The sequence below is a fragment of the Haliotis rubra genome, unplaced genomic scaffold (assembly GCF_003918875.1).
Source record: "Haliotis rubra isolate DU_JTF1 unplaced genomic scaffold, ASM391887v1 Scf380, whole genome shotgun sequence".
NCBI classification, from domain to species: domain Eukaryota; kingdom Metazoa; phylum Mollusca; class Gastropoda; order Lepetellida; family Haliotidae; genus Haliotis; species Haliotis rubra.
Window position 1 is genome coordinate 278244 of NW_025767058.1, and position 22561 is coordinate 300804.

General features: G+C 41.4%; 1 protein-coding gene across 1 annotated transcript in view; it reads right to left on the minus strand.

Annotated features, from left to right (window-relative positions):
- The window catches only part of LOC124286345 (kinetochore-associated protein 1-like), an 82516-nt gene that overhangs the window by 50878 nt on the left and 9077 nt on the right, over positions 1-22561 (minus strand). Inside the window, exons 5-24 of the mRNA XM_046722706.1 lie at positions 20643-20715; positions 19027-19107; positions 18433-18554; positions 17806-17896; positions 17218-17282; positions 14077-14186; positions 13134-13278; positions 12717-12751; positions 11763-11825; positions 11349-11424; positions 9864-9989; positions 9204-9293; positions 8711-8752; positions 7278-7339; positions 6654-6762; positions 6108-6251; positions 4596-4652; positions 4469-4488; positions 3779-3893; positions 2489-2608 (exon numbers count right to left, since the gene is read on the minus strand). Coding sequence (XP_046578662.1) covers positions 2489-2608; positions 3779-3893; positions 4469-4488; positions 4596-4652; positions 6108-6251; positions 6654-6762; positions 7278-7339; positions 8711-8752; positions 9204-9293; positions 9864-9989; positions 11349-11424; positions 11763-11825; positions 12717-12751; positions 13134-13278; positions 14077-14186; positions 17218-17282; positions 17806-17896; positions 18433-18554; positions 19027-19107; positions 20643-20715 — 1746 coding nt within the window. The remainder of the gene's footprint in view (positions 1-2488; positions 2609-3778; positions 3894-4468; positions 4489-4595; positions 4653-6107; positions 6252-6653; positions 6763-7277; positions 7340-8710; positions 8753-9203; positions 9294-9863; positions 9990-11348; positions 11425-11762; positions 11826-12716; positions 12752-13133; positions 13279-14076; positions 14187-17217; positions 17283-17805; positions 17897-18432; positions 18555-19026; positions 19108-20642; positions 20716-22561) is intronic.

Here is a 22561-nt window from a genome sequence, read left to right on the forward strand (position 1 = left end):
CCCATCATCAGGTAAAACACAGAATGAACTTACTGCATAAGAGATTGTTCATTCCATTATCTACTGCCTCCGCCTCGGAAGTCTCACTTACTACCTTGGCGTTTTGGATGAGAACTACGATCCTGCGTGCTTATGGCTTTGCTGACCTGCCTCCACCGTCGACGACGAAGCCTCACAAGACTCGGGCTCTCGCTTCCACCATGGCGCTTCACAGGAGTTGTTCCCTCCAGTCCATGTTTTTTTTAAATCAGATACTGTGTTCGCCTCACACTACCATCGTTACAGTTACCACCGAAGACGGACGGGGCTGAACAGCAGATGTAGATAAAACGACAACCCTAGGTGGTGGGGAGTCTTCCAAAGTGATAGGGCTGGATGCATGCGGACGGAAAAGTCGACGCAGATTTTCACTGAGGTAAGAATCAGACGCCTCCCCTAGGAAATCTTCATTAGGAGGCGGGGACTTCGAACGTCGAACTGCAGTTTTCTTATGGCGTTCCACCTTAGGACGTTTAGACGCAGACGGACCCTCAGATGTTTTGCGACGATCCCTGTCTGACATGCGTCTACAAGCTACCCGGCGATATTCAGAGAAAGCATCGTCGTCGAGGCCAGCACAAAAAGTGCAACGTTGAGACCAATCACAACGACCTAAACAATCAACACATAAAGCATGTGGATCTGCCGCCGAGAAATTACTGTTACAATTGTCACAATGTTTGCACTTCTTAGAACCATTACGATTTGATTTACCCATGACAAGCACACGTCCACACGCCGTAGCGACAAGAAAGAGAATTACAGGCACAGGTAGCCACGTGATCATCTGAGCGAGCTGCACGCTTATGGAGATGATTGACAGGTGCTGATGTCGGAGTGGGGGCAGAGGTCAGGGGGGTCAGAGGCCAGTAAGATTTGATTCAACTTAGCCTACAGCACGTTTTCACACATGGTCGTAGAAGAAGAAGAGAGGTGCATACCGTGAGATAGGATAAGTTAAAAAATAGAAGATGTAACCCAGAAAAATCTCTACGTTCAACATTCATTCTGCCACTGTATGTGTAGTCATAAGAGCCACTGCTCCAAGCCAGAGAAACATGTGCAAGCCTTGTGGGCACACACATTCTTTCATGATGTAGAGCCCAAGAATCAATTGCAAAGCTAACTTCCTGTTTTTGTTGCCAACATACTGCTTTCAGATAGCGCAATCTTTGCAGTTTGGTAGAGTTCTTAAAGAACCAAACAAGTGGTATGATTATTTTTTTGCTAAATTAGCAGAATATATTAACATGCACAGGGTGACAGCAGTCCAGCATATAACTAGATGACTTTGCACTAAACCAAGGTGTGCTCCATGTCTAGCCGGCGAATCCAAGTTCTTTGTCGCACTTCGCTAGGCAGAGAGGCACAACGGATTTAGGCAAACACGAGGATGGAAAACTCAACCTATTGACTAATACATGTGCATGGATCGATAAAATTTTCATTCATCTTCAAAACGAAACACTTACCTCCTCTAAAAACGACTCATTTTATTACTTAAATGACCTGAAACATTGAGACCCCACCAACTTTCTACCATTTGTCGGTAATACTGTTATGGTAATTAGCGGTTGAATAAAAAGTGGAAACGCATTAAAACGTATTTACGAACAAATAGAAACTGCTGAAAGTTCGTCCCCCTTCCCCCGACTTCAGAGCGTCATGTAATCACGGTCCGTTTAATACGATTCCATTTTTTGATACAACTGCTAATTACCATAACCAAAATGATCGGCAAATGGTGGATAGTTGGTGGGGGTCTTTATGTTTCAGGTCATTTAGTAATAAAGTGAATCGATTTTAGTGGAGGTAAGTGTCCCGTTTTGAAGACGAATGTTTGTTTTAGCAATACATGCACATGCATCAGTCGATAGGTTGAGTTTTCATTCTTGTTTTTGCCTTACACTGTTCCCGCTCAAATTTCTTGCGGAAAGGTGCGTCAAAGAAATGCACTCGCCGTATAAACTTGATGTAGGCCCTGGCTGGAATACGAATTTATTCATATGAGCTAAGGGTGACAGTTGCTAAAATGAAGTTGCATTTTGCAAGGATGCAACTTTAAAACATGAATTGATACATGGGCCATATTTCAAGGCGTAAATCAACCTTTTGTGGGTAGGGCTGTGGCACTGTACATTGATGCCATATCCTCCAAGAATACAAATGAAATGAGAACTAGGTGGTCAGTGTGTGTTATGGCCAATAGTCATTTATATTCCAGGATGTGTGGGATATGGGAAGTGTTGATTGCCAGATGTACCCACAATACTTTGACTTGAGTGAGTGAGTTTAGTTTTACGCTGCGTTTAGCAATATGTGAGCAAAATCACGGCGGAGGACACCAGAAATGGGCTTTACACATTGTGCCCATGTGGGGAATCGAACTCGGGTCTTTGGCGTGACGAGCGAACGCCTTAACCACTAGGCTACCCCACTGCCTACTGACCTTGAGAAACTCTGTAAGTCGAAGGTTACACTTGTACTTGTTGTGGAGATTACAGAGATGCTTCAAGGACGTCATCATCTCCTGCAGAGGCTGCAGGGTCTTCTCACTCTTGTTCCTACTCTGTAACATAGGCTCCTCGTCAGCATGTGTACACTACCTGGACATCTACTGACATTAATATGCAGGGGTGGAAATAACTTTAAAATTGCTAGTGTACTCCGGAACAGTGACACATGTAAAATCACTTGCTCTGATAATTTTGACATTATACCGACCGTTTTCTTGTTGATTTTTAAAAATAAACAACATAATTAACATTGCAAAGTCAACTGGACACCGGTACAGTGTGATATACAAATTTGCTTGCCTGACAGAAAAAAACACTGGACTTGGACGTCGGGCAATGGGTTATTTCCACCCCTGATATGCAGTTGGTCAGATAATAATTGATACACATGCTCCGGGTTCCAGTACGCACAAATGTAGAGAATGGATGCAGAAAACAATTCACTGCGTCCAGAGGGATGCACAATATTATCCAGTGTACCTACAACACATCTATGACTCTGCTAAGTGTTTTGTTGTTTCTTTCAGAGCAGTTGCGAGCATCATTTCACCCATCAGTTCACATGATCAATGATTCATTCCAGGCCTGCAAGGACCCTTAAAACTAATAATCAGGGGTCCCTGGGCCCCATATTTGTGAGTCTCGGTAAACCCTGCATGCTATATATGTATATTGTAAACCAAAAGTCACTGTGTCCTTTAATTTGATTGGTTGAAAAACATGATCGAATGGTATTCGATTCCTGGAAATTGCAAGACCATTCGCTGCGTATTAATATATACAAACATCGCAAACACCATTGTATTGTTGCGTCGTCAGCAGTTGTGACGTCATTCAAATCATATTGTGACGTAAAGTCCGAATGACGTCACAAATGAGCAGTTCCAGATGCTACCATGGGAGACAGCCGAAACGGCCGGCTGATGACACTTTACTGCTGTACCCGTACTCGATGTCAATGAGTGCAGACACAAAAAACGTGTGTGGACCCTTTGGTTTACTTTTGTGTTTACAATGTCGATAAACATGTGTTGGCCAATTTCCGTGTGCTATTGCCGTCGGTTCCAAATGAATTCCTGTGTTTATCTCCTAATTGTTATGGTTACAACAATTTGTGTGCATAAAATGGCTTAATGTGAAGTCCAAAAATACCATGTTAAGACTGAAATGAATAATGACTGAACCAGTTAATATGAAATTTTCATCAAATAATCTAACAGTACCTTTCTGACATTTTCAGATGGATTATGTCCTGAAGTGGTTGTCAGTTTCAGAGCCTCACTCACACTCCTGTGTGTCTCCTGAAGGAAGCCCAGGGCATTTCTCTGGCCATGCAGTCTGAAACATGCAAAGTCATGCCACTGTTGGTCCTACTCAAACACTGCACTAATTCCATACATACAGCTACATCACATGACTTATCTTGCAACTTGTTTTGTCAAGCACTAAAGCTAAAAGATCTGGTGGCTAAGCTAGAAAATTGGAATCTTTAAACTGAATCCTATGTTTTTCAACAGTTGTCTAAATAGTTGAGTTTTACCATGTCTCAGGGTAGGTCGCTTGCTCTGTTGATTAGGCATTGTACTGACTGACTGACTGACTGAGTTTGGTTTTACTCCGCTTTTAGCAATATCCCAGCAATATCACAGCGGGGACACCAGAAATGGGCTTCACACATTGTACCCATGTGGGGATTCGAACCCGGGTCTTCGGCATGACGAGCCAATGCTTTAACCATTAGGCTACCCCATCGCCCTGTTTAGGCATTGTATATGAAGTAAGTATCAAGTTTAGAGTACAGTTTAACATTCAGCCCATTCCATCGGTATGGAAATGATGAAGGACTGTCTAACTCACTCACTCATTCAGTCAGGTTAGGGTGACACTTAATGAAGTAAGTGATTAAGCTTTACAGTTCAATCTTGTCATCTCTCTATGAACAAGCACAGATTGCTGGGGAACAATCCTAACCCTGAATCTCCCGGGGTGTGGGTGGTCTTAAATGGGGAGGTTCCACCTAAAATATAACAGCACACATACCTTTTCCAGGAGTTCCATGTTTAGGGCCTTTTGAATAACCCAGCTTACAACGTTGAACTGGAAATCAGGAAAGATTATCATGTTTATCAACAGTTAAATTAGTCGAACTGAATAATGAAACAAATCCCATACTGATAATAGCAATATAACAGCATCCCACACATATATGATAAATAAGACCATGTCAAGGCAAATCAACAAACTGCATGTGTACATGTTGGTGAGGGTATCAGGTGTCCTGTGTTGGCCATTGGTTTACCTCAAACAAGGCCTGTGTTGAACAGAGCGGTGCTTGGAATGTCTGTGGCAGTCTCTATAGGTCACCAATGCATGAATCGAGACCAGCTAACAACTCACCAATGCATGGATCAAGACAAGCTAACAACTCACCAATGCATGGATCAAGACCAGCTAACAACTCACCAATGCATGGATCGAGACCAGCTAACAACTCACCAATGCATGGATCAAGACCAGCTAACAACTTACCAGTGCATGGATCAAGACCAGCTAACAACTCACCAATGCATGGATCGAGACCAGCTAACAACTCACCAATGCATGGATCAAGACCAGCTAACAACTCACCAATGCATGGATCAAGACCAGCTAACAACTCACCAATGCATGGATCGAGACCAGCTAACAACTCACCAATGCATGGATCGAGACCTGCTAACAACTCACCAATGCATGGATCAAGACCAGCTAACAACTCACCAATGCATGGATCGAGACCTGCTAACAACTCACCAATGCATGGATCAAGACCAGCTAACAACTCACCAATGCATGGATCGAGACCAGCTAACAACTCACCAATGCATGGATCGAGACCTGCTAACAACTCACCAATGCATGGATCAAGACCAGCTAACAACTCACCAATGCATGGATCGAGACCAGCTAACAACTCACCAATGCATGGATCAAGACCTGCTAACAACTCACCAATGCATGGATCAGGACCAGCTAACAACTCACCAATGCATGGATCGAGACCAGCTAACAACTCACCAATGCATGGATCGAGACCAGCTAACAACTCACCAATGCATGGATCGAGACCAGCTAACAACTCACCAATGCATGGATCGAGACCTGCTAACAACTCACCAATGCATGGATCAAGACCAGCTAACAACTCACCAATGCATGGATCGAGACCAGCTAACAACTCACCAATGCATGGATCAAGACCTGCTAACAACTCACCAATGCATGGATCAAGACCAGCTAACAACTCACCAATGCATGGATCGAGACCAGCTAACAACTCACCAATGCATGGATCGAGACCTGCTAACAACTCACCAATGCATGGATCGAGACCAGCTAACAACTCACCAATGCATGGATCGAGACCAGCTAACAACTCACCAATGCATGGATCAAGACCAGCTAACAACTCACCAATGCATGGATCGAGACCAGCTAACAACTCACCAATGCATGGATCGAGACCAGCTAACAACTCACCAATGCATGGATCAAGACCTGCTAACAACTCACCAATGCATGGGGCAGCTTTGTGCCAATGTGGGGTATGAGGGACGTCAGCAGCCAGCCCTGGATGTCTGAGGCGGTCATCTGGTCAGGGATCTCAGACAAGAAGTGGTCAATTACAGATGGAGTCAGTTTATCACCCCAGTCATTCTGGAAGAGAGAATATCCCTTGCTTAGTGTTACAGTAAAGGCACATTTATCCTACTTAAAGAGAACATTATTGAACATCAATGCTTGGAGATGGGTGTTTCTTGCTGCAACTACCACCATGCCAACATCACACCCAATACTCACCCTGGTGTGTGTGTCAAACTTGGTGTCCACAGTCCAACCTACCTGGTGTCTGTCCACAGTCTACCTGTCTGCCAATACACCATCTGTTTCACCTACCTGGTGTCTGTCCACAGTCTACTTGTCTGCCAATACACCACCTGTTTCACCTACCTGGTGTTTGTATACAGTCCCACCTGTTTCACCTACCTGGTGTCTGTCCGCAGTCCCACCTGTTCCACCTACCTGGTGTTTGTCCACAGTCCCACTTGTTCCACCTACCTGGTGTCTGGTCCACAGTGTAAATGCCATGTGTGTATTGCCGTCTCTCATTGATCTCAGACATTCCTTCAGTGTGTCCATCCTAGAGAAGTGTTCCCAGGTATCAGCTCTGTAACAACGGTAACCCATATACTGTGAGTGAGTGAGTGAGTTAGCATGTATATAGATAAGCTAGTCAGGACCAAGCAAATCAGAGCAGGGTGCCGTTGTACAAAACAACCTTAGCACTAAGACTACCTTAAGTCTATGTTAAGGTATGGGAGTTACAGTCACCTTAGCACTAAGACTACCTGAAGTCTATGTTAAGGTATGGGAGTTACGGCCACCTTTGCCCTAAGATCACTTTGTACAACGGCACCCTGGACAATAAGCCCAACAATCCACTCCATCAGGACACAGCCTAGTTTCCCATTGTTTGTCGCTGTGTGTTTTCACACTGAGTAATAATCCAGCTACATCTGGACAAGATAATCCTGTGATCAATATCATGAGCAGCGATCCATATGCCCGAGAGTATGCTGAAATTTCACGAACCATTCATTTAGTAGTCTCTTAAGAACAGCAAGTTTATGTCCCAGGGGACGTACAGAAAGAGAGATTCAAGAAGTCTGCTACCATGGTTACCTGTATTTATTTGATCCATAAACGTATCTGTAAGTCATCAGACGTCCCTCAGTGCTCAGTAGCTGGAGAAAAGGGAAACAGTTGATATGCAGTGTATCTAGTGACATTAATACTGGTTATACCAGGTTGTAATTGATCAGCTCTCACAAGCTTGTGACTGACCAGTATTACTGAACCTGAACTTGGGTGTTGGGGTCCATACTTGACCGAAACTTCAGCATTGGGGACCATACTGGACCTGAACTTGAGCATTGGGGACTATACTGGACCTGAACTTGGGTATTTGGGATCATGCTGGACCTGAATTTGGGTATTGGGAGCATACTGGACCTTAACTTAGGTATTGGGGGCCATACTTGACCTGGACTAAGGGACCATACTTGACCTGAACTTGGGCATTGGGGACTATACTGGACCTGAACTTGGGCATTGGGGACCATACTGGACCTGAACTTGAGCATTGGGGACCATACTTGACCTGAACTTGAGCATTGGGGACTATACTTGACCTGAACTTGGGCATTGGGGACTATACTGGACCTGAACTTGAGCATTGGGGACCATACTGGACCTGAACTTGAGCATTGGGGACTATACTGGACCTGAATTTGGGTATTCGGGGCAAACTGGACCTTAACTTAGGTATTGGGGACCATTCTTGACCTGGACTTAGGGACCATACTGGACCTGAACTTGATAAATTGGGGACTATACTGGACCTGAACTTGAGCATTGGGGACCATACTGGACCTGAACTTGGGTATTTGGGATCATGCTGGACCTGAATTTGGGTATGGGGAGCATACTGGACCTTAACTTAGGTATTTGGGGCCATACTTGACCTGGACTTAGGGACCATACTTGACCTGAACTTGGGCATTGGGGAGCATACTGGACCTGAATTTGGGTATGGGGAGCATACTGGACCTTAACTTAGGTATTTGGGGCCATACTTGACCTGGACTTAGGGACCATACTGGACCTGAACTTGGGCATTGGGGAGCATACTGGACCTGAATTTGGGCATTTGGGACCATACTGGACCTGCCCTTGAGCATTGGGGACTATACTGGACCTGAACTTGGGCATTGGGGACTATACTGGACCTGAACTTGAGCATTGGGGACCATACTGGACCTGAACTTGGGTATTGGGGACTATACTGGACCTGAACTTGAGCATTGGGGACCATACTGGACCTGAACTTGGGTACTGAGGACCTGATCAGACCTAAACCTAACACCTTAGGACTTATTGTGACAGAGACTTCCCACAAGGGAGACAAGCAAGGAGACCTGACCGGGACTAAGCTTGAGTGCCGGGGACATATTCTGGCACAGACTTAGCAAAAGAGAGACATGCATGGGGTACAGTAGGGACCTGCAAGACACCTTTACTCCTTGCGTGACCTACTTTGATGACCTAAGACTCACCTTTGTCATCAGTGTTTCATCTGGGTTGGGTGATTTCCTCAGCTGTAAACATAGATTGGTTGCTTTGATAGAAAGCAATGACATAACCTGTATTAGATACACATACTTCAACCTAAATCAGGAAAGAGAATGGAAATGATTTAGATCACTAAGGCATGGATGCTATATGAAAACAACCCATTTGGACTATTATGTTATTTCACTACATTCACATACCGGTATATTCCACATGGTCAGGTCTTGACAAGGAAATTAAATGACATCTAGACACTGCGACCACTAATCCTTATTTCAGAGTCGAGGGTGAACATGCTGTTTAGAGTGTTATGGCAGCTTATTTTAGGAGGAATTTCTGACATGATGCAGGCCCTTACAGAAATAGAAATATAATCACAGCAAATCTGAGACTTTGGCATCCCCAAGGGAAGTAACTAGTACCAAAGTCACATTCACTTTATTTGAATGAAATAGGTTTAAACCAAAAGCAACTCACCCTGGTCTTACAGAAGATGAGGAGTTTCCAAGTCTCGTCAAATGATGGTAATGCCGCTCTCATACACTTTTCTGCTATGTCAGTATCATCCTGCATAACATCAGAAGCATTTAATCAGCTGATGCTTTGCTACTTTGATAATCTACACCACAAGGAATGAAATAATCTACAATTTAGTCCACATTTTGTAATTCAAAGAAAAGAGATACTGATAAAGTAATCAGTCAATCTTGCAGAATGTCCTAAATCAGATTACACAGATGATGAACTCATTATGGGCTCAAACAGAATAGATACATCACTGTCAGAGCTATCTAAATTATTCTTGCATTGTAACTTGAAAAGTTATTTTAAAGATACTTCAAACAGGGGCATCTATGTCTATAGCTCTATCTCCAAACCTTAAATTTTCATCATTTTTAAAGCTCTCAACATAGAAACAGAAAAAGGTGCACTGGCTAGCAATTGCTGCACTTTAAACATAGAACAATAACCATTGAAAACATGATAAAACATGTCTTACATAGCTTGCAAACATTTGACAACGTATGAGTTATACACTCAACTAAAGGCATATTTATAATTATTTTGTTTAATTGACTTTCGGGTTCCTCTGAAACTGAGATTGATTTGAGAAACATTGAAATATTGATATCCAACCTTAATGTTGTTTAAACAGTCCCAGAGTTGAGTGAGAAGGTCAGCTACCATGTCCGAATCACACTTGTGGACATTCCAGGGAGACAACTGGTCAAGAATGTAGCTCAGTTTCACTTTGTAGACAAGCTGAAATGGCAGTATCTACATGTGTATCATGCTGTTGATATTTTACCTTCACTGTTACCTTGAAAACGTTTGTTTAAGTAACAGGCAAATGTTCAACAACTAACATGCATTTTGTTTTTATCCGATATAGATGACAGAACATATGAGTGAGTGAGTGAGTTTAGTTTTATGCCGCACTCAGCAATATTCCAGCTATATGGCGGCTTTCTGTAAATAATCAAGTCTGGACCAGACAATCTAGTGATCAACAGCATGAGCATTGATCTGCGTAATTGGGAACCGATAACATGTGTCAACCAAGTCAGCAAGCCTGACCACCCGATCCCGTTAGTCGCCTCGAACATATATATGACATCAATATGATGAAATCTGATAGTTTTCAGTGAGATAAAACATTGCTAAGAAAGGGTTTAGGACATTTGACTCGTTTCAATTTCAATGTCTGGAAAAAGTACCGGTATATTAAAATTCCATACTGTAATAAATGCTTGTTACACCAGACTTGTTCAGTAAAGTTGGCATGAACCAGTAGTGGTTTAGAACCACTCTCCTACCCAGAGTTCCATGCGGCAAGCCAGCATAGTACCTCTGCCACAGGCCAGAAAAATGTGACGATTCGTCACATCTTGCAATGTCCATTCAATATAAAGTACAGATTTCTTTTACTCTTTTATTTTTGACGAGTCTACACATCTAACTAAACATCTTGAATAGAATGGTTTAGTTTCACTGAGAAAATATCCAAAAACATGTAACACAATTTCGATTTGCGTAGCGATTCTTTGTTTACATAGGTTGTACGGCTCCACGTGCTGTCATCGAAGCTGATGGAGAGCAAACGATGCAGCCAGTTTGATATCTAAATATGTACTGTCATAGACCTTACTGTCGCTGTTGTGGAAGAATATATATGTAACAATGTAAAACATTATGAAGAGAGCGCCCAAAAGCTTTCATGAGTCCAGTCTCTTTTTATTATAAATATGCACGTTTGTTTACAAACAAGAGAAAAGTCCGGTCACGTGATATGCAAATTAGCCTGTGGCAGCGATGTTATGTTAGTCATCGCTGTGCCGGAGTGTGGTTTAGAACATGAGTGACTGAGCTGGGTTTAATGCCACATTGAATGGTATTCCAACTGTATGATGGCGAACCAGCTGAATGTGGGAGAAAAGCTTGATGTGAAGCAGGTCTCGGATGTTTACCACTTAGCTAAAACCTGGGAGCATGGGAATGGTGCTGACATCCTGTGTGCCCAAGGGAAGTAACTCTGTACATGAGATTGTGGTGTCAACCATATCCCTAGTTGTTCAACATGTTCAGAATTGTTATCGAAAGAGAAACTGACTTGGCACAAACCTCAGTGTCCAGGTTAAACATCCTAGCAAACTTCTCGGCCTCATCAAACCGCTGCTTGTGCAGAATCCTGTACAGCCTGGGAACAAACATTCCACATCAATATAAGCATAAAAATGTTTTTGTATTCAGCACACACACGGTTATTGCCAGATTGGTCTTCATATCGACAGCAGCTCTTCTGTGACAAGAAGGTGGTGTGAGTAGATGTCAAATTAATCAGACTAAAATCAGTGATGATGTTTGTGTGTTTCTTAATATTACACGATCAAGCAAAAGTCAACTGTGATACCACTAAATAGGGATTCTGAGGTAAAAATTCTGAAGTATTTATGAACTTTTCTTGCCTTCATATGAAGTCATAATGTGATTGAGCTCTTCAGGACATAAACATTCTCTTCAAATCAGATGCCTCACCTTGTCTGTGGATTTGTCTCTGTCAAACATCGGAACCTCACAGTGGCAGACAGGCCTGGCTTCCTGGAAACATTGTGTGGACATCGGTGAGTGAGTGAGTGAGTGAGTGAGTGAGTGAGTGAGTGAGTGAGTGAGTGAGTGAGTGAGTGAGTGAGTGAGTGAGTGAGTGAGTGAGTGAGTGAGTGAGTGAGTGAGTGAGTGAGTGAGTGGTATTGTCACACCTGCCTACTGGGACACAAATTAAAATAACATTGTAAATACCCATGTATTCTGTTTGTATTCTGGTAATCTGTTTGTGCCAAATGTAATGTTAGATGTTATGATGAAGTTTGTTCAGCACAGCTCATTCTCTGTGATCAACCTGTCTCCTGAAAATTAAGTGAAGGTCACCAAAATCGACTTGGCCCTGCGCCTTCCCTCGATGAAGCTTGATGTCAAATATGAAGAAAATCCAGTGAACGGTTCTTGAGGTATCTCGCTGACAAGCTTAACATGCTAAAATCTTCAAAGTGTCGCCATGACCTTGAAAATTAGGTGAAGGTCACCAAAATCGACTGGCCCTGCGCCTTCCCTAGATAAAGCTTGGTGTTGAATATGAAGAAAATCCAGTTTACAGTTCTTGAGATATCTCGCTGACAAGGGTAAAACGTTAAAATCCCCTTGTGACCTTGAAATGAAGGTCAGTGTCACCAAACCTAACTGTAACCTTTCTTTTACTGTGATGAACCTAGGTACCAAATATGAAAAGAATCCAGTCAACGACTCTGAAGAGTACTTACAGACGGACGGATGGAGCCTAATGCTATATCCTCCGCTTCGCCGCTAAACGCGTGGCGGGGGATAACAACTGGGAGTACTTAGTGGCTAGAAATACAAGGCTGGTGGAACAGTTGGATTTTACGCCAGCATGGCTCTATACAGGTCAAGCAACTTCAGAATTGTTGTGGTACTTACTCTGAGGGACAGACCTCTGCCACGTACAGCACCTCCTGCAACAAAGACACATCAGTCTACAACATGGATACACTACACATACCTGTGTGGGGATACACTACATATACCTGTGTGGGGATACACTACACATACCTGTGTGGGGATACACTACATATACCTGTGTGGGGATACACTACATATACCTGTGGGGATACACTACATATACCTGTGTGGGGATACACTACACATACCTGTGTGGGGATACACTACATATACCTGTGGGGGATACACTACATATACCTGTGTGGGGATACGATACATATACCTGTGGGGGATACACTACACATACCTGTGTGGGGATACATACCTGTGGGGATACACTACATATACCTGTGGGGATACACTACATATACCTGTGTGGGGATACACTACACATACCTGTGTGGGGATACACTGGGAGAGGGTTGAATCTGCTGACAGTTGAAGTGAGTACACTGGTTTGAAGGATGGCATCTCACGGATAGACAAAGCACTGCAGCCATCGTCAGTTGCGGACATCACAACTAGCTTCATACTCATCAGGCTTGAAACGGAAACAACCAAAATGGAGGTGCTTATCTTCAATGCTTGTTTTGGTTGTATTTTGTTCAATATTTTATCAAACGAGATGAATAAAACAAATTCTCACAGCCCATACACATGAGAAGTAGATAAAACAAGAAAACATGGTCATCAATATCCCCTGCCAGTGTTCTGTTCCTATTTAGTTCCTCTTTTTTAACTTCACCACTATATTCATGTCCTGAAAACACATACCACATATCTATATTGGTTACTGAGAAAATCTGTTCCCATGGGGATACCGTGCACAAAGTCAAGAAAAACATGACAAGGGCCATAACTATCTAAAGAATCGGAACACGCTTTCCATTTTCAACTCCATCAAGGCATTCATGTCCTGAAAACACGTATCAAATTTAGTTTCCCCATCTATAACAGTTACTGAGAAAATCTGTTCCCATTGGGGATACCGCTCACTAAGTCAAGAAACGCATGACACCGGCCATTTTTCTGTAACAAATTGTAACACGCTTTCCATTTTCAAACTCCATCAAGGCATTCATGTCCTGAAAACACGTATCAAATTTGTTTCCCTATCTATAACAGTTTTTATGAAAATCTGTTCCCATTACATCAAAAGGACGGGATGGAAAGACAGACAGACAGACTATATATTTATAGATGGACGGAGCTCAAACCTATATCCCCCTTCCACTTTGTGTCGGGGAATAATAAGCTAAGTCTTTATCAGGGTAAGGATGTCACACGGTGAGTCATCCATGGTGCAGCAATAAGACACAGGGTCCATGAGGTGCCTCACCTGTTTGTGTGGTCCTCTGATGAGTCCAACATCAGCAGCTGGAAGACCTTCACCTCTGGCAGCTGCTTCAGTAAGACCAGGTTCTTGACACACCACAATGTCACCATGTCCTATAACACCAATATACCATAATACCCCACCACACCAATACAATGTCCCATCAGCAGAACATCCTGCCACATTAACAGTATCATACTCTTCTGGAACATCAAGACGATGAAAAATTGTTACCATAATCTAACACAACATCAACAAAATAAACCAGATAACATTCTCCTGCAACATCAACAAATTGCAACACTGTCCTACATCAATACACCAGTGTGGCACATCATCAATACCATGTCCTACTGCCCAGATAGCAAAGGTGTGTTGGGCCAATGTTGGTATATGGTTGGTTGGTTGGCCAACAGTTTGACAACATTGGCCCAACGTTATCTTAATGACTTAAAAGTAACGGTGGCTTTTGACACGTTGGTCCAACAGTGGGCCAACATTTGAAAAACTCTGCCTATGTTCCCTGATCTTTCATCTATTTCACAAAGTTGGGCCACCGTTGGCCCAACATTGTGAATAAAAGAGTGAGCACACGGCCATTTTTAGCCATGTTTTCTTATAAAGATTTTGATGAAAGTTGAAATAATTACACAGACAAAAAGAAAGAATCCATTTCCCTGTTTTTTAACTATGATAAAGTGAATATTACAGCATTGTTTTCTCCAAATTGAATACCAAACTTGTCATCATTGATAGCTTTACCTGATATTCAAAGAGCAGACGACACTACATTTCTGGAGGCCTTCAACTGGTAAATATGCATTGTTATTTCTGTGATACTGAATTGCAAATATATTGTGAAATAATTAATTAAAATCATCATTTAGGCTAAAGAAAGTGACACATACCGTACTGAAAGGCAATTGATTGAGTAGATAAAAAAGATTTAATTGACTCTTTTCTGTAGGTAGCCTGTTTTAACCACTTTAATAAATCTCATTTCATTTTAAATTATTTAAATTTATTGTGTTTACTTTATTAACATTATGTGTTTGTCAGTTACACTCCTGTTTCCATATACAACACTCTCTATTATTCATCTTTACAACCAATAATTGCTAAACATCATCATATCAGATATATGTGTCACAGTTATAGTAGTTACACGTCATATCCAAATAAAACATTGTTTGAACAGCATTCTAGAAGTTGGTCAGTCAAAAATGAAACATACATCTCTATGGATAACAACTTCTTGTTTATAGTATAGAGTGACGTTTCGATGTAGATTCTTACACCGTTATCAAGCTAAAAGTGACTACAACCAAATGATGAGAAGTATATATACATGTACATAGTATGTTTTGTCAAATAAACATAATTGGGAGCGGCCAGTTTGGGACTAAGAACGACAAATTGATCTAGTGATGAAACCAATTAACAAGGGAAGGGGGTGGGGTGTTAGGTTGTAACAACCTGATAGGGTGTTTGATAGAGTCTATAGTTTGATTAGTTCTTCATATCCCAATGGTATGTAGTATCCTTGGTCTCTATTGATCAAAGGTTTGTGGCGGCTGATTTTGATGGCTTCCAAAAGTTTTCTTTTTGTGCAGTCCTGATTCTTGGTGGATAAGATTTCGAATTTGTCAAACCAGCCCCCTAAAACGAAGTTAGGCGTCATCTCAACCCTGATCAAGCACGCTAAGAACATTGCTCCAGCAGCCATGACCTAGAACATGAGCGGAACCACCTACAACATGTCTTCACGAGCCTCAACCAGTAACCCACCAACTCATAGTCTGTTTCATTTCACTTGAGACCGATGAATTGCTCACTAACACAAAATCAAATAATTGCAACAAAACCAAATTTTGCAGTCACATGAAAACGACAGACCAATGAAGAACTAATCAAACTATAGACACTATCAAAGGGACCCTATCAGCTTGTTGTTACAACTGAATCCCCCCCCCCCCTGTTTATTGGCTTCATCACCATTCCATTTGTTGTTCTTAGTCCCCATCTGGCCTCTCCCAATAATGTACCAGTTGTTATTCAATTACATGTTGTTGTTAATGTCAATCTGCTGATTGTCAAAACATACTACGCATATATCCTTCTCATCATTTGGTTTTAGCTTGGTAACAGTGTAAGAATCTACATCCGAACGTAACTCTGTGCAATAAACAAGACGTTTTCAATCATTAAGTTGTACATGGTATGTTTCAAATAAAACATAAGGCCAAATACTATGTCCTTTTACGATAGATATCCGACAGTATCATGAAATTTTGGGGTTGTTTTTTTCAGGAGCAGTTAAAAAAAACTGTCAGCGGCGACATCCAAAAGACCTTAAACAAGAATATTTTCAAGAAATACAATAATGTTCAAATAACAATGAAAAAAAAAGAATTAAATAGTTCACTTGATTAACTTGTTGTGTTGTTTATATATGTTTCTGATTGCAGAGGTCAGGAAAGAGCTAAATGTTGAAATACAGTTGTGCCAACATAAGGCCAACTAAATCACATCCTTGGGCCAAGTATGGGCCATGGTTTAGTACAAAGGTCAAGAAAGAGCTAAATGTTGAAACACGGTGGTGCCAACATAAGGCCAACCAAATCACTACGTTGGGCCAACTATGGGCAATAGTTTTGTGTGAATTTTCATTCGTTGGCCCAACAATTAGCCAACATGATGGGCCACTGTGGAGCCGATGAGCATATCCAAGTGGGCCCATCGTCAGTTTGACAACAATGGGCCAACAAAACCGTTGATTATGGGCCAACTATGGGCCAACATATCAATGCTATCTGGGTGGCCTCTGATATTATCACATTTCAACACTTTGCTACATCAACACTTTGTCACACTGTTCCACATATTATTACAATATCACATGGCCCCATGAGAATACAGTGCCACACTGTCCTTCAACATAAACATCCTATAATGACCAACCGCATCAACACAATGTCCCTTTAACATTAACACACAACAATGTCCCACTGTCCCACATTAAGACATTGTCACATTGTAATACAACATCATTACAACACTGTTGTAAGTCATCATAATGTCACTGTCAAACCACACAGGGTATTCTTTTATTTAGCCTAAGATGAAGCATGGCTTCCAACTCACATTTGAATCTTGAAGGATGAGATATCTTTTGTTAGTTGATACCTTCCCTGTCACCATACCAGCATCTGAATCATTAGTTTATGATTTAGTAATGAATCACCACTTGAAAATAACATAACATGCAAATATTTTGAATTGTTAGGTGCAAGCAAAACTGCTTATTGTGGATAATTTATTTTTTTAAATTAAAATAATTACAAAATCAAGAATGAATCATTCAGTATTTCACATATTAAGGTGAAGCTTGACTACGTAACCATGGATACGGTGCCAACAAACCAAGGATCATAAGCATGACAATCAGTACAAATCTTTTGTTTGTTTGTTGTTTAACACCACACTCAGCAATATTCCAGTTAATGTCCAGATAATCCAATGATCAACATCATGAGCATCAATCTACGCAACTAGATGACGATGACATGTGTCAACCAAATCAGCAAGCCTGACCACCGGATCCTGTTAGTCACCTCTTGCCACAACCATGGGTTGCTGAAGACCAATTCTAACTCAGATCTCAATAGGTGATCTAGGTTTGGAACCAAACCTGTAGATCATGGCACATGGAAGCATTAAACCAGTACTCACCTTCCTCCAGCATGTCTCCAACCATGTCCTGGATGACCAGCTGACCATCTCCCGACCACTCCCACACAGCAATCACATTGTCCCCGGAACCCTAGAATGGAAATTACAGTATAGATGAGCTTACCTCGAGTGAGTGAGTGAGTGAGTGAGTGAGTGAGTGAGTGAGTGAGTGAGTGAGTGAGTGAGTGAGTGAGTGTAGTTTTACGTGGCACTCATCAATATTCCAGTTATATGGCGGCGGTCTAAATAATCGAGTCTGGACGAGACAATCCAGTGATCAACAGCATGAGCATCGATCTGCGCAATTGGGAACCGATGACATGTGTCAACCAAGTCAGTGAGCCTGACCACCCGACCCGACAAGCATGGGTTACTGAAGGCCATTATTCTAACCCGGACCTTCACGGGTACCTCGATGATTCTACAATGATAATAACATGAACAACACTAACATCATGTGATATCAGTCCTGTGTCAGCAGCTAAGGAGTGTCCTTGAGATGATGGTATTTGAAAGCAAGAGCCTTATAAATCTTACTTTTATCATTATGGTAATGGATGATTTTTTGAAGTCCTGAACACAAGTTGTTAAACATAGGAAGCACAAGGTGTGGATGGATTGTCTTACGAGAGTGTATACAGTGCTGGGTGTTGTGATGATATCGTGTGTCCCTCGTGTGTGGTAGTTTGTGGTCTGGACATTTACAAACTGCAGTATCTTCATCAACTTGGCGACGCGGTCATCTACACCTGTAACAGAGAAAGGACAATACACCAACAGGGCTCCAGATAAGAGGCGTATCGGCGTACGTATGGATACAAAATATGCACGATACGGAAGGAAAAATTAGTAAAACGTAGCAGATACACACCACAGCAATGGTGGATGGTCTTAGAATCCTTTACAGACATATTTATCTGAAAAGTATTGTTTTATATTTTATTGACCTGTTTACACAAGAGTAGCAATGTTGTGGTGCATTTATGAAGATAACTGATGTGCCATTAAATTCAGTGCTCTAATTGTACTCTTAAGTTTTTCCAGTACTCCCATATTGAAAAAATAAGAAGTACGTACTCTTGATGTTGAAAAATTATCTGGAGCCCTGCACTAATAAGGGGCATCCTTGAATAAAAGTCCAACATGCACTTTAGCTGTATTTCAGTATCATATTGGTGCAAATTAGTTACATACATCATTACTGGTGTATGTTGTACTCACCGTCAGCAAGCAGTGACAGATCCAAGTTTCTGATGACATACAGGCGTCCTCCGACCGATAAGCTGTACAAGTCATAGAGTCCTAGGAAAGATTAATTCAAATAAACATTCAAAGGATATCAATGATGTATTAATTATATTTTATTCACTTCTTAATAACAGATAAGAGAACATAACAAACCTGCATTGCTGCATAACCAGGCCTACCATACAAACGGTGAACAAATCATCAAAACTGAACTCATATACACCAAAGCAGAACAAAAACCACCAAAATAGGAAAATAAACTTCCAATAAACAATACATCTGTAATGGAAGACTAATCGTTTGAAATGGAAACAAAACTCGCGTATCAGCTACAAGAGCGCGCTAGAACGGTCGCAGAGCGTACAAAACGGCAGTCATAGCATCCTAAAACGGCAGTCATAGCATCCAAAAAGGGCATACAAATCGTCAAAGATTGCGGCGAGGGGAGACAAATAGGCTTTCGTACATAATGTTGTTCGTCACTATGAGTCTAATCTTGAACATTTGATATCGGGATGTAGCGCATAAACCCCCTATTGTAGTAAGCTTCAAACCTATGTCCATACTTCTCAGTGTCAGGCTTGCAATTCTGCACAATGTGGTCCCTCGTTCGACCGAATAGGATTTCTTGTCAACATGCTGTGCTACTGTTTCTCTTCAGTTTTGTAAATAAAGTATTCATATCATCACATTCAACATTACTATATTTTAGCGATTTAAAAAGTTTACAAAAACTTTGTTCATTCTCCGTGAATTGCATATCTAAGTGATCATTTTAAAGTGAACGAGTGCAAACTCAATCCACTGATTAGGGCAGGGATTTCTGTTTCAAGTCCACAGGAGGCGACTTCTTGAGACTTGCAAAAACAAAGACGGACGCATGTTTGTACTGCAAGTTAAGCTTTATTTTTTGTTAAATGATGTAAAATGTTTGGTATTGCATGGAATAGTTTTAAGTGCATGGAAAAGATAAAATTGCAGAATGAAAAAAATCTTCCTGAGACACAATTCACAGTTGAAATTATAAGCAAGTTCAAACCAGTAATGATGTATGTAACGATTTGTATGCCCTTTTTGGATGCTCTGACTGCCGTTTTGGGATGCTATGACTGCGGTTTTGTATGCTCGGCGACCATTCTCGTGCGCTCTTGTAGCTGATATGCGAGTTTTGTTTCCATTTCAAACTATTAGTCTTCCATTACAGATGTATTGTTTCGCTTTTAGAGGATATTGTTGCAGTTTGGGAAGTTTATTTTCCTGTTTTGGTGATTTTTGTTCTGCTTTGGTGTATATGAGTTCAGTTTTGATGATTTGTTCACCGTTTGTAAGGTAGGCCTGATAACGCTGAATGATTAAAATCTCATGGACAATTTCTTTTCTAAAAATATAATAAGGAGAACAGTCAAATTTATTCCCTTAAACATGCTTAAAAATACAGAAACGTTTCAAAGGCGATTTCTTAATAGTTTCAGCCCACACAAAGACCCAATGTTTTTGAGAGAAAAATCCACCGAAATTAAAAATATAACAAGGCAAACTATAATCTTGGGTTGTCCATAATTGAATCAATGGGATATAACAGCTGTTACCATCATCCCTAATTTGAAAAATAATCTTCTTGAAGGCGTTTCCATTCCTTTGGTCAGCTTCTGGCACGACCATCTGTCATGAATCAACACAGAATGAACAGATACATAATAATAATAATAATAATAATAATAATAATTGATTTATAGAGCGCCTATTTCCAAACGATACATGAACAAGTGAGTGAGTTTAGTTTAATGACGCTTTTAACAATATTCCAGTAATATCACAGCAGGGGACACCTGAAATGGGCTTCACACATTGTACCCATGTGGGGAATTGAACCCGGGTCTGCGGCATAACCACTTGCCTACCCCACTTCCCCTGCATAAACAAATTACACTCAGTGAGTGAACAGGCTTTACAAGGATAGATACAGTTCAATTTAGGATAGTCACTGTCAGTTAATTTTCAAGACATACAAATGATGAATCAAAATTCTCACTTTGATTAAAGATCAAAAGGTTACATCTACACCAGTGTGATGTGACAGTTTTTACTTCACATGTAACACAGAAAATAGGGTTTTTGACAAGTGAACTTTGACACCAGATAGAAGCCCGGGCTTATATTCGGAAACATTGGCTTATATTCGGAATTTTTTCAAAGTGACAATCATATGGAATAAAAATCATAAGGCAATAAGTGAAGGAAATCTTTTTAATATTACTTTCACGAATATTGCAATGACTATGCAATGAAACGGAACGCATACAAACTCTAATATAACTCTTGAAAACTTTGAAATGTTTAAAAATTGGTCATAAGAACTATGGGGTTCAAATGAGTCAATCCATCGCACAAAGGATCATCGCAGTCGACACCACTTGTGCCATCATCTATGGGGTTTCTAACAAGTATGGGGATCCTAACAAGTAAATCAAACAGCCTCAGTTTCACCAAAAGGATCTTTCGTCATCAACGCCGCTAGGCGCCATCATCGTCTACATCCAGATCACCCTCCTCCAAACCTACATTGTATCCGAGGCTCCCTCGCAGTCGACTGTTCAGATCCGTTATAGCCACCTTTTCTCCATTTGGAGCAATACCAGAAAGTTGGAATGATCTTGCCACAGTTGACCTTTCGCATGAGATAACCGCCTTGGACACCATTTGCAATAATTCCCCGTAAGATGGCCGCCTTCTGTATCCCTTGGGAGCGAACTCTTTTTCTCCATTCTCGAACCAATCGTTCCATTATTCACACATTTTGGACTTGAAGATGCCGTTTACTCCACCACTGACGTCAAGGGAAAAGGTGCCATCTTCGGAGGAATGATCTTCGTCAGTATGTTCAACTGCTTCAGGTGGTGTATCACTTTCGGCATACTATGGCTTCTATGGCTGTCCATGAATAGAACTGATGGCTCAAAACTGATGTAAGGTCCACGACATCTCAAAACTTTGTCAATCCATTGAAGCATCAGGGCTTCATTCATGCTGCCACCAGAAGAAACAGGTTGATGAATGTTTGAAGGTACATCATTTTTTGGCAACTTCTTAAAGTCCTTTCAGAATCACCACTGATTTGAGAAAATTGCCACTGGCAGTTATACAAAGTACGGTTGTAAACCGATGCTTGTCATTGCCAGTATGGGCAGCATCGACGCTTGTTGCCAATGAAATCCATCGTTGTTCCTGTCGTCATGTCTATATAGCATGGCGTTTCATCCATGTTGAGGATATGAGCAGCATCGTAACTCAACGTAAGCTGTTCTACGCCGCGAAGGTGATCCTGTATGATTGTCTTGATAACAACATGATCTCGGTTGTCTTGCTGACCCTGATGTGTGACACGTCTGCTTTTAATGTTGTGGCGTTGACAGAAATTGTAGATCCACTTGTCACTAAAACTAATCGAAATGGTGCCAAGTTCAAGTTCACGTTTAAGTCGGAGAGCTTGTTCCCGAATTCTCTTATA